General features: G+C 39.9%; 1 protein-coding gene across 3 annotated transcripts in view; it reads left to right on the forward strand.

Moving 5' to 3' along the window:
• RYR2 (ryanodine receptor 2) overlaps window positions 1-12211 on the forward strand; it is a 751000-nt gene that overhangs the window by 333906 nt on the left and 404883 nt on the right. For all 3 annotated transcript variants that reach the window (XM_059170336.1, XM_059170337.1, XM_059170338.1), the window contains exons 8-10: window positions 1269-1381; window positions 8935-9034; window positions 9751-9847. In XM_059170336.1, the coding sequence (XP_059026319.1) occupies window positions 1269-1381; window positions 8935-9034; window positions 9751-9847 (310 nt within the window). The remainder of the gene's footprint in view (window positions 1-1268; window positions 1382-8934; window positions 9035-9750; window positions 9848-12211) is intronic.

Genomic DNA, 12211 nt, shown 5'->3' on the forward strand with positions numbered 1-12211 from the left:
GCATCCCCAGCTACTAGAGCAATGATTGACAAATAGTGGGTGCTTTATAATTGTTTGAGTAAATGAATGAAAACTCCCTGCAACTCTAATGAGTCCTGTAAGGTGACGTTCAGGTAGGACTATGGTTTGTCTAAGAAAAGCATCCCAGGGTTCATTGCAGACTGGCTGTAAGAATGCTTGAGAAATGTTACTGGATGATTAATTTACCCATTTATGCAAATTGAATTTTTATTTAGTGCCTGTAGTATGCTAGTAGGAGCTGGGGAAACCCCAATGAACAAAACACATAAAATTCCTGCTGTTACGAAACTTATATTCTGGCATTGGGGAATTAGCAAAGAAGAAAAAAACCAAGTATTAGGGAAAAACAATAAAGCTGGTGAAAGGGATGGAGTAAGTATTAGATAACAGATACCACCGAAAAACTATTCTCATTTTTGGATAGAGCTTGCATTTGCATTCTAAAAGGAACTATAAACAGGTTGAAGAATTGTTTATATAAATTTATACTGTAGCTAATGGGCCTGGAGAATGAATTGTTATGTGGCTCAGGAGGCTTATGCTCGACTAGTTCTAGAAAAAATGATTTGATTTAATGTGTACCCAGTTATTTTTATAATGTATCCTTTTATAATGTATCCTAGTAGGATTCTTTTATATAATTTTACCCTTAGTTTAGTGGAAACTACCACCCATTAAAATAAAGAATAAAAACAAGGCACAGAATAGTAAAATTTCAGTGACAACACTGTATCTATTTTTAATATGTATCTCCCACAAGTACAGAGTTTTAAAATTGATACAACACAACTGTTGCATTACAACACCCCAAGTCCTTTTGAAAATCATGTGCCAGAAAACTAGATATTTGTACAGAGAGCAGTGAACATGGGATTATGTAAAGAATGCAGGAAGGTCAGCATGACTGGTAAATTTGGCCTAATGGTAGCATAAATAGCTTTTTAGAGGGGGGAAGACACCAAACCTCACTTTGCAAAATGCCACAGCGGGGTTCCATGAGGAGAATCTTTGCATTTCAGTATGTCTTTATCCTGAGTTAATTTGGCCTCAGTCTTTTGATTTTCGTGGTTTGCAAGATGAATTTACTGTCAGTTTCAAACTTCGGGAAGCTGTGGGAAGGATGGTTTTATTCATTTGTCAGGAGACTGATTTGGAAGCCTTGTTTTATTTTCCTCTTTCATTTTGGAGCTGCTGGCAAGAAAGACAGATTTCATAGTGAGAGGTGCCTCTTTGTGTTCATCCTGCAGGGGAGGCTTGCTGGTGGACCATTCATCCCGCCTCCAAGCAGCGGTCGGAAGGAGAGAAGGTTCGGGTTGGAGATGACCTCATCTTGGTCAGTGTGTCCTCTGAGCGGTACCTGGTAAGTGGGCCCACGCGGTCATGTGTTTGGCGGTGGGATCAAGTGCAGGCCAATCCTGCTTTCTCTGTAGACTGCGAAGGATCTAGGGAATTTACTTAGAGATAAGTCCGTATCTCTTCTTGACGAGTGACAAATAACTCCCTAAGTAGGGGAATAATGTGACCTTTGTGGAAGTGCGGTTTCCCAGGTTTAGGCTTCCCTGGTACCGTTCGCTCGTGTCTTTGTGAGCCTGAGAGCACCTGTTCTTAGATTATTGTACCAACGGCATGGAAATGCGGTCGAATCAGGAGTTCAAAATTCTGTGGACCAGTGAAGAAGGCTATATTAAGGAGGTTCTGAGTACCAATTCTGACATCTATGAAAGCAGGTGGTTATACGAGAAGCTCGTACCTGTTGAGAAAAGAGAAATGGACACAATGAGTTTCCCTCTCTCATCTACACGACATTTTTTCAGAGGGCAGGGGTTAGCAATGGGAGAAGGGAAGAAGAAGGTCTTATTTCAACTTCATAAGTGTATTTTATTTCTGTGGCGAGGCCATGATATATTTGACTTAAGTTATTTAGTGAACTGTATTTTTGCCAAAGAATAATCCTGGACCAAAGTTTGCAGAAGGGTGAAGTCAATCGGAGTATGAAGGAAGCCAGTGCAAAATATTCTTTTTATTTTAAGGTTGAAAAGGTAATTAGACAAATAGGAGCGCTTGACTGGCTCAGTCAGTAGAGCATATGACTCTTGATCTTGGGGTCGTGAGTTCAAACCCCACTTTGGGTGTAAGGGATTACTTAAATCTTAAAAAAAAAAAAAAAAAAAAAAAAAGAAAGTGAACAGGTATAAATGGGGGTATTACATGTCTATTTCTATAAAAAAAATTCCAAACACCATAATGGATGATAATTGAAATAAAAATCAGAAGTAAAACATTGCTTCAGTTAAGCACAGACTGATTTATAGAAAGTGTATTCCGACTGGCATAAATCAGAATATTATTTATGTGTAATGAATTTAGGATTAAGTAGGTAGTTGGTACCCCCTGCTCCATGAATATGGGAGTTCAATTGGGTTTGGGGGTATTGGAAGTCACTTTCACTTACCAACCCATTTAGTTCCAGTTTTGAGAGAAGAACAGTTTTGTTTTACTTGCATTGTGGAAAGAGGTAATAAGACAGGGAAATGATGAAACAGTGTTCTTGTAACTGACAGGGAGTATTAAATGGAACAGCTAACATTGCCTTGCTAAAGGGAGGCCTGGAGCATTTCTCTCCTTTTGTCTCTTAACCAATGGAGGTGGAAACAGGCACCCTCCACATTTCTAGGACAAGTGTGTCAATTTGTCAAATAAGCATTTATTAAGCCCTTGCTGTGTGCATATGCTGTGCATTAAGGTGCTGTATGTCTTGATCAGGAGATAGACATTTTGAGTTGTATTTTACATGGAAACCAATAACAGCTAAAAATAGTCCATGAATGCTTTTAAAGATCTACAGATCTTATTTTGATTTTGGCATATAACCATGCATGTTTTTTGTCATATGACTTGTACTTTCCACTGAAGGAGTAGAAAATGGGCAATCTCGCCAGGGCTGTGGCTTCTCGAATCAATTCTGCTACCACTTTTCAGAGAGAGGCGTGTAATTGCCTGAATTCTAGCTTTCTCACTTGCAACATGATGATGATTATACTTAACACAAGGTTCCTGGGATGAAGCAATGAGATAATGAATTTGAATATGGTTTGATTGAAAAAGCACTATACAAATAAGACCAATAATCCTAATGCATGAGGCTCACCTTCTCTTGCTTTTAGAAATCAATAAACCTCATGATTAATGAAATCCACAAGTTATGTTCGAGATACCTTTTAGCCCCCTTTTTTTCTTTTTAAAGATTATTTATTTATTTATTTGATATTTTACAGAGATCACAAGCAGGCAGAGAGGCAGGCAGAGAGAGAGGGGGGGAAGCAGGCTTCCCGCTGAGCAGAGAGCCTGATGCGGGTCTTGATCCCAGGACCCTGAGATCATGACCTGAGCTGAAGGCAGAGGCTTTAACCCACTGAGCCACTCAGGCGCCTCCCCTTTTAGCCCTTTTATGCAAGTTCCTCTTCTGGTAACTTCTTTGAGAGCTACACACAGTGGCCAACCAGACTGTTAAGATTTCTCTTTCATTGGATAACAGACTCAGTGCTTTATAGTGCTCATCTCTGAGCACCTAGCATGTCGTAGAAAGTACAGGAAGGACCAAGGGCACATTGTGTGTGGTTACTACCGTCAAAGAACTAGTGGAAGAAATGAACCAAACACCTAGGGCAATGTTTGAGAATATTACAAAGGCAGTAAGTATGTGTTACTGTTTAGGGTATAAGATACAGAGATGGTTAATTAATTATAATCTCATGTTGCCGCTGTGGTTGATTAGAAGGATCTAGAGAAAGTACATACAGGCAAGAAGTGCCAGAGTTAAAGGTCTTTGGACTATAGCAGTTGGAATAATCTACATATAACTGGATAACTAAAAATGGGCTGTGTGTCTATATATTTTGTTTGTTGGTGTAAATATGATCCTGGGCCAATCACATAACTTTGCAAAACCCTCAGTTTCTTCATCTGCAGTAAGGTGATGATAAATCTAGCTCACAGAGGTGTTAAGAGGATTAAATGCTTTGATCCAAGCAACACTTGTAGCTCCTTGAATGGTACATGTAAGAATTGCTTATGAGTTACCGCCACTATTTACCTGGAAGGTTTGTACTTATTGAGAAAGGTTAAGGAAAAGGCAGATAACTTAATCAGAAGAGAAAATCAGAAAGGGAGCATGAAGGGAGTAGGTAGCTGATTTTAAATAAAGGCTTGTCCTGGAAAGCCAGGTTCACATTCTGAGAAGTCGCTGGTGTCTTTCAAAGGAAACAAGTTAAGAACTTTGGCTGAAAAACACAATCCTTATAACCAACTATTCTAAATAAATATTTCTAGTCATTGATTTTATGACTTTTTGTCATTGGTGTCCATTGACCTTGATCTGTTTTTCATCCAGGAGCAGTGATGAGCTGAGGTTAAACCATCAAAATGTGCATTTGGTACTCTACTATAGCTCATAACTGTTGGGGTGCTAACTGGGTTAAAATGGATGGACTGTAAGTGACTGATTTGCAGCCTGTGCTCTGCAGAGGTGCCTCATGGACGGGCGAGGGTGCTGTGTTGGGTACTGGGAGCCCCCAGGCTCCGTCCTCCTCTGCTTTACAAGTTGGACCTCCCTGCATGATTTCCCAGGAATAAAGAGTCTTTTTCCTAGAGATGGTTGTAAATCACTCATCCAAATACTGTCCTTTCTCATCTGGCTATTTCGTATTCTAATATAGAATGATATCTTAATCTCCTTTGTAGGGCTATCCGAAAGGACAAAGAAATTCCTTTGCTCCTATTGGACTACTTGTTTTTTCAAGAAGACTTGGGCAAAGCAGCTTAAATATAAGAGAAATAGACAATTTAAAATAGAGAAAACATGGTCAAGTAGGTATTCTGACTGTGAATCTATTTCAAACTAAACAAGACAAGGTAAAGCATACAAAACAAGCTTTACTGATTTAGAAAGATGTAAAATCAGCCTGGTATGCACAGAAGTCTTCAGTCCATGGATTAGATTGCCTGCTTGGAAATGTTGATTGTTTTGACTAATTTTTTCTTAATTAGGTCACCTATAGAAATAGGGTTTTTTTGTTTGTTTTTAAGATCCATGAGAACATTGCCAAACAAACGTCTGAAAGGAAGAACAGAGCCCCACGATCTAAAGAGTGATGACAGATGCGTGAAGAAGACTCTTTCGGGCTTCCTAAGAATTTCCGTACCTCTTCCCCGCCCCATCTCTGAATTTCTGATAAGAGATGCTAGGTGTTTTGGTGGTAGAATAAGTTGCTGAATTGCCTCAAGTTGCATAAAAATATCTATAGCTAAGAAGGACCGTGACCATAAATATTTCCAAGCTAATGATGGCATCAACCAGTGCATTATTTATTTATTTAATGTGAGCCTTTTCCTTTTTTTCTCACTGGGGCTCAGGTGATGGAAGCGTAGGATATTACACATGGAAACAGTGTCTGTTCTGTGCCCCTCATTTTTTTCTCAGAAGAAAATAAATGAAGCTCGTGTGGTGATATGTCTTGCTTACTTGTGTTCCCTGTCACTGGATGGTAATTTATCCAGAATGTTGCTCACCAGGGCCCAAGTGCCTGATGCTCAGAGAAATAGATGTGTTGAACAAATGCATCTGATAAGGGTTGAATTCAGATAGTCTAAAGAAATTTTTGTGTTGAAGACTCCGTGGGCAACCTGAGAAAGCCTATTGACTGCTTGTCTTCGTAAGGTTTCATTTTATTTTATTTTTTAAAATTTTTTATTGTGTTATGTCAGTCACCATACAATAATACATCATTAGTTTTTGTTTTTGTTTTTTACATCATTAGTTTTTGATGCAGTGTTCCAAGATTGTAAGGTTTTAAAAAGCACAAAATAGATGCTCAGGGTTACAAAGAAAACTAAAATTTACCAAAGTGGAGTTCTGATTATTTAGAATATCCTGTTTCTGAGATTTTGTGCTTTGATCATAGAATGTCCTGTTCCCCAAAACACCGTTCTGGGACCACCGCAGCCTTGGTTGCCTCCACTTCTGAGTTCAAATCTGCGTTTGTTGACAGATCCTCTACTGATTCCTGTGGTCATTAGATCTTGAGAGTCACTAACAGAAAGGTCAAGGTGACCTTTGCTAATGGGTTGATGCTCCCATGGTATGTAAATTCTAGAGTAGTTACATGTTTCAGCCTAAGGTCCACTTTGCTTTCAACCTCGGCCAACATCTCTTTTGCTTTAAGGAGGACTTCCTTTTAGTAACTGAAATTGTTACTGCATCCTGAGTATTTAATGTGACAGGCCTGACCCGATGTTGTTCTTCCTCAGACTTCCCTTTGCTGTTTAAGCAGCAAAATTAATGAGAAGCTTCCAAAATAATAAGGCCTGGGGAATATTTTCTTGAGAAGAATGAGCATTATGTAGATAAGTTTATACAGTGTAATATAAACTTGAAATTTTTTTGGACTTTCTCTGACTGAAATTTTCATACTTTTATGATCCTCTCATATGTAGTATTTATATCTCGGCTTATGTAGGATTTGAAAATTGCATCTTAACCCACCTCTACACCCCCATTATTTTCTTTCCCATAGCAGTGGCTCCATTATTTTGTGAAGTACAGGTCCTTGTACCTGACTTCTCTGCAGATCCATGTCTCACTGTGTTCTGAGCATGTGCTCTAAGCCCCACAGGTGAAGCTCTCTATTTGATGTTCCCATATCTCTCCATCAGAGCATCTTGAAGGGCTAGAGAGGTCCAGGCCACTTTCCATTATGAGGTTTCTAGTATATTAAAAGTGAAAATCTCCAAGCTTGTTGAAGATTTGTTGGATGTAAATTGTCTCGGAAAAATTTTGGCACGTTTTAAACATTTCTACTTAGTGCCTTATCATTCATTATTAATACACATTCCCAAATCCAGTGTATGTACAAACTTACTTGAGGACGATATCTCTAAATACCAGACCACACAGTTCTACTGACCCCTCAAAGCCCTCATCCCACCCGAAATACATCTCTGGTGCAGATGTTGCCTGTCCTCAAGGTTCTGTGTGACGAACCATGTTCACATTAGGTTGGCTAAAGTGTTCTCTTTTCTCCATTCCTGTAGCATTTTGATTACATTTCACCTAACGGTTTAAAAAAATACTGCCTTGTAGCATTTTGCCTATATATTTTCCCTTCCCGTCCCTATGACAAGCACCCTCAGGGTCCAGAGAAGGTGTTCCCTTACTATTTAACACAGGCTTCCTACACAACATGTTCGTGAAACATGGTGAACTAACAAAAGATGGCATTTATCGTCATGGGGTATGAACTTTCACTCGAATTTAAATGTAAAAATAGAATCGTTGTTTTGAATTGTCTTGTAATGGTTTGGGAAAATCCATATGGATGTGTGTGTGTGTGTGTGTGCTGTTATTTTAACTCAGATCATTGAAATAGGAATATTTATATAAGAACTTCAAAAATTTTTTTTTGGTTTGTACAACTTAGATTCTAAAGGTTTGGTTGGCTTCTCCATGTACTTGCTTAGTGAATAGTGCTGTTCAATGTGGGTATACAGTCGTGAACTAATTAGTCATTTCTAATCGCTTATGAAATGGGGAAGAAATATACACAGAACAATGACGTCGTGTGATGATTGCTTTGAAGGAACTTGTATTTTTCTTGGTTGCGGAAGCAGAGTGCATACGACTTATTTGTAAATAGTTAAATAATATTAATACTGGGGAAGAATTGAATGACCAAATCTCAGCTGGGATTTTGTGGCAGTGGGACAGGCTCAGTTTAAGGGGTTGTAAACAGGCCTATCTCCTTGAGAGGAGCAGGGGGGTCAGAGCAAGTGATTGCTAAATCTGATGCATCGACTGGTAAACTTTTAATTTTATTGATTAGAAAGATTATTGATAAGATGGATGTATATATGTGAAAGGTCAAAACTTCCTTTGGTTTTTGTTCCTAAGAGAAAGATGGTGAAATACCTATTTTTACTAGTGACTTGAGAATGGTATGCTTCAGCAAGAGAATGTTGGGTCTTGAACAACCTGTGGAGCATGGAAGTGTGACTGTAATTGCTCTTCATCTAAGCCAGAGGGTCAGATTTCAGGGGAAAATCTAGTACAGTTAAAGACTTTAAAAGCTTGGGCTCTCATCAGCTTTGGAGAGGTGTTGCAGAAACATTACAGGAATATTGGTGGTGTTTACTGAGATGACTCTAAGGAAAATGTGGTTGTTCTGTGTCTCTTTGAAACTCTAGAGGCAACGAAGCACTGATTAGTAAAATGAGCAACACATATTTGGCTGTACTCGTAATTTTGTTTTTCTTTACTAATCATTTGATAACTCATATATGATGGTGCTCGGAGATAGGAAATATGTTATTACTTTAGCACATTTCTATTTTTAAGAAGGAAAATCTGAAATTTGTAATATCTGAATTTTGGAGGAAATTCAGCGCCCAGGTTTGAGATGCGTATTAGGAAACATTGCCACCTAATGGCTGTTATATCAAATTGCAGATAAAAGTTCCCAGAGGACCCGATAAAACTAAGTAGATTTTACCTACCTCACTATCAAAAAACTGTCACAGTGTGATATGTAGGACACTTAATTACAGTTTCAATGATAAGTGCCCACTACCTGAACATTTTTGTCCATCAACGAACCTTAAAACAAATTAGTCTGTCTTAACACGTTTATTTTCCTAGTCTTGTTTGCATTTCCCAATGAGTTGCTTAGAATGAGGTTTAAAAATGCCTGCAGTCAAATAGGAGCTCTGATGTTCCTTCTGCTAGTCTCTCAATGATTCAGTGTCAGGACTGAAATAGATGCCGTCTGTGGACATTTCCCAGTCTGCAGTGTTAGGTTCCAGCACTCACGTAGTGAGCCTCCCGAGCACCTGAAGAGATGTCTCCTTTTGCCTCTTCTGCAGCATTTGTCTTACGGCAATGGAAGCTTACACGTGGACGCTGCTTTCCAGCAGACTCTCTGGAGCGTGGCCCCCATCAGCTCAGGAAGTGAAGCCGCCCAAGGTAAAAACTCCACTTCTGTGAGAGGGCTCATCCCAGCTGCACAGTTGACAGTCATCACTGGAATTGTAATAATGAGCTGGTTGTTAATTAGAGCATTTTGTGTTAGACCCTTCCAGAATGCAGATACGTGACATTTAAGAATCTCAGTTAAATCGCTATTTAGAAGTGAAGTTTGTGTGAACATTGATCTTTTTTTTTTCTATTCTTCTGCTACTGCTGCAGCTTTTGCTTATTTGTGTGGGCTTTATGTGTGAGCTTGTAGATGTTATTCACTCCAGTGTTTTGGCCTCAGGGTGTTGCTGAGTTAGGCTAACATTGAGGTTTCTCATCGTCCACGGTTGGGTGACTTAGAGCCAGATCACAGTAGTGTTTATGCATCAGGATTTCTTAGGAAACGTCTGCATTTATGTTCTGATTGTTCTCATTTATGCAGGTTCAGTCTGATCCTACACATTCTTGTATATGAAAGGGAGGATTTTATGGGGTTGAGGTTGTGTTTTCTAGTGGGGACGTGACTACCTGTGGGACTCGGGAACCGTGAGTTCAGAGGTGGCAAGCAGGTGGCACCATTCTTCTCTGTGATTTGGGCCAGGCATTGAAACCTCACTAAGCTTTTGTTTCTCTGTCTGTGAAAATAGACGATGGGACCAGATGATCTGTTCGGCTTTCAGCATCTGACCATGACCGCTCAAATGTGACTAATTGAATCTTTACAGGGTATCTAATTGGTGGTGACGTCCTCAGGTTGCTGCACGGACACATGGATGAATGCCTCACTGTCCCTTCAGGAGAACACGGGGAAGAGCAGCGGAGGTTGGTACCAAGCCCTGCACCTTAAGCCTTGCACTTCCTTGCCTTGGTATGGTCATTGAAGGATATGTCTGTTCAGGTCATCCACATAATAGAAAGTGGGCCACTAACACTTCCTCTGTCCACTGAAGGGATCCATGTGTTGGCCTCTTTAGAAGTTTTCTCTTATGTTCTATTTTTATTACTTGATAGAATTGCTGAAAATTTTTGTAAAAATAAAACATGATCAGAAGTATTGGCTAAAATATACAGAGCAGAAGGAGTGAGCACATTAAACTATTTACAACTTCCTTAAATGTTCATTAGTTTTGATTAATTTTTCTTTTTGGCATATTTCATCTCAAATTCAGTTTCAAAGTCAGAGTTCTCAAACAGCACAGAAGTTCAGGACCTTTTTCTATTACCTCCCACTTATATACATACATAATGAAATGGACCACTCTTCCTAATACATTACATGATTATAATACCTCTCTCAGATTAATATTTGGTGGCATTGGGTGGAGACTGAAGTTAATGGAATTACTGGGAAAAGTGCACAAATAGTGCAAAGCCATAAGATGTTTAGGGTGATTTGAATGTTCTGTTTTGCTTGAGAAATTGGTGGGTGAATTGTGAGTTGAACACACAAGGGATTACTGCAGGAGAAGGCATTGTCTAGATGTTTTATTACAGGCTTTCAATTCTTTTAATGGACATTGTTCATAATACTAACATCATAGAGCGGTAACTATTACACATATTTATTTTTGGTAACTTAGAGAACATTTGGAAAGTTAATACTCATTTAACTAGCTGTTGCACCTTGGGGAAAGTCCCTTGGGGACCTGAGGTTTAGTCATGCCTCTCTGACCAAACAGACCTGGCTTATAGTGACCAGTGAAATGCAGAGCCTGGAAAACTGTGTCAACAAAACAATGCTCCTTATGCTAGTTTAGGAAGAGGATGTCGATGGTGTTGATAGGGTTTGAATAAAAGACAAGAGGGAATTCAAAAGGCAATTGGTTTGAGGACTTAATTCCAAGCAGAAGAATAAACATAAGACTCAAGGGGATGACAGTGTGTTCTGGGAGTAGCATCCTTCCCCAGAGTGACCGCAGGAAGGATAGATCAGAGGTGGAAACTAGACAAGAGGGACCAGTGTGGTCAGCTTTTGAAGGATCCTTGGTGCCATTCCCCTGGATGGGCTTTTTATTCTGAGGGAGTTAGGAAGGAGTGTGGCACGAGGGTGAATTGGTCAGGTCTCTTGTAAAAGAAATAGGTAGATCTGACGCGCAGGAGGAGCATCAGTCAAAGATGAGGAGAGTCCAGATCAGGGAAGCCAATTAGGACAGGGCTGTTTTTAGGTATTTGTGGGGGGGGAGGGGAGAAAGTTGCCCTGGAGAGTGGCCATCAGAATGGAGACATCTACCCGGACCAGCGACATGTTAGGTCGTATTGACTGGTTTAGGGGTGAACTTCTGTGGACTGTGAGGGAATGTATCTGATCCACAGGTGTCCTGATGTTTCTGATTTGAGTGAAGAGACACAGTACTAAGGATGTAGGAGACATATTTTGTACAAGTGTTGAGTTAAAGTTTGGACAGCGGTGAGTACAGAGGGTCTGTGGGACATCAGGCAGGAAATTAGAATTTTTGAGTCTTTCACCTAGACAAAGCTTGGCTTGGATGTAAATCCCAAGCACACAGGGGATAGTTGAAGGAACGGGAGTCCTAAGTAGGGAGGGCAGAGCTGGGATTAAGGGGATGTGCTTGTCCGTCTGGGCATTGCTTTAAAAAAAAAAGTCTATAAAACCTTGGAATAGATGAAGGAGAGAGGAGCCCAAGGGTGGAGTTTCAGAATGCTGCCATTTAAGATGTACATGGGCCAGAAAGTGTTGGCATGATGGTTGAGTGGAGAACCAGGGAGGTTAGTCATGGAAGCCAAAGGAGGTTTGAGGGGCAGATGTGTTAAATGCTGTGTTATGTGTATATAGACGTAGGAGCAAAAAGAGGTTGTGTTTTGGTTTTGGGGGTCTTTATTCCCTGATTTGTGAAATCAAACACTTAAATGATTCTTAGAGACTTTATTCTTTAAGAGAAAAGAGACTTTATTCTTAGAGACTTTATTCGTTCTACAGACACTAGAGAGAGTTGTAGTTAAACGAATGGTCTCTGGAGATAGACAGCCCTGGGTTTGGGCCTCAGCTCTGCCACTTCCTACTGCAGGCCCTGAATTTCTTGAACCATTGCTTTGCTCCTCTGTAAAATGCAGCTTAAATATTAGCTGCTGCTCTGTGGGATTGTTGTGAAGATTCAGAAGAAAAGCAGGTAGAGTACTCAATGCAGATGAAGAGGTCAACAGATTCTGTTGTCGCTGGCATTATTA

The sequence above is a fragment of the Mustela lutreola genome, chromosome 4 (genome assembly GCF_030435805.1).
Source record: "Mustela lutreola isolate mMusLut2 chromosome 4, mMusLut2.pri, whole genome shotgun sequence".
Classification (NCBI taxonomy): Eukaryota; Metazoa; Chordata; class Mammalia; order Carnivora; family Mustelidae; genus Mustela; species Mustela lutreola.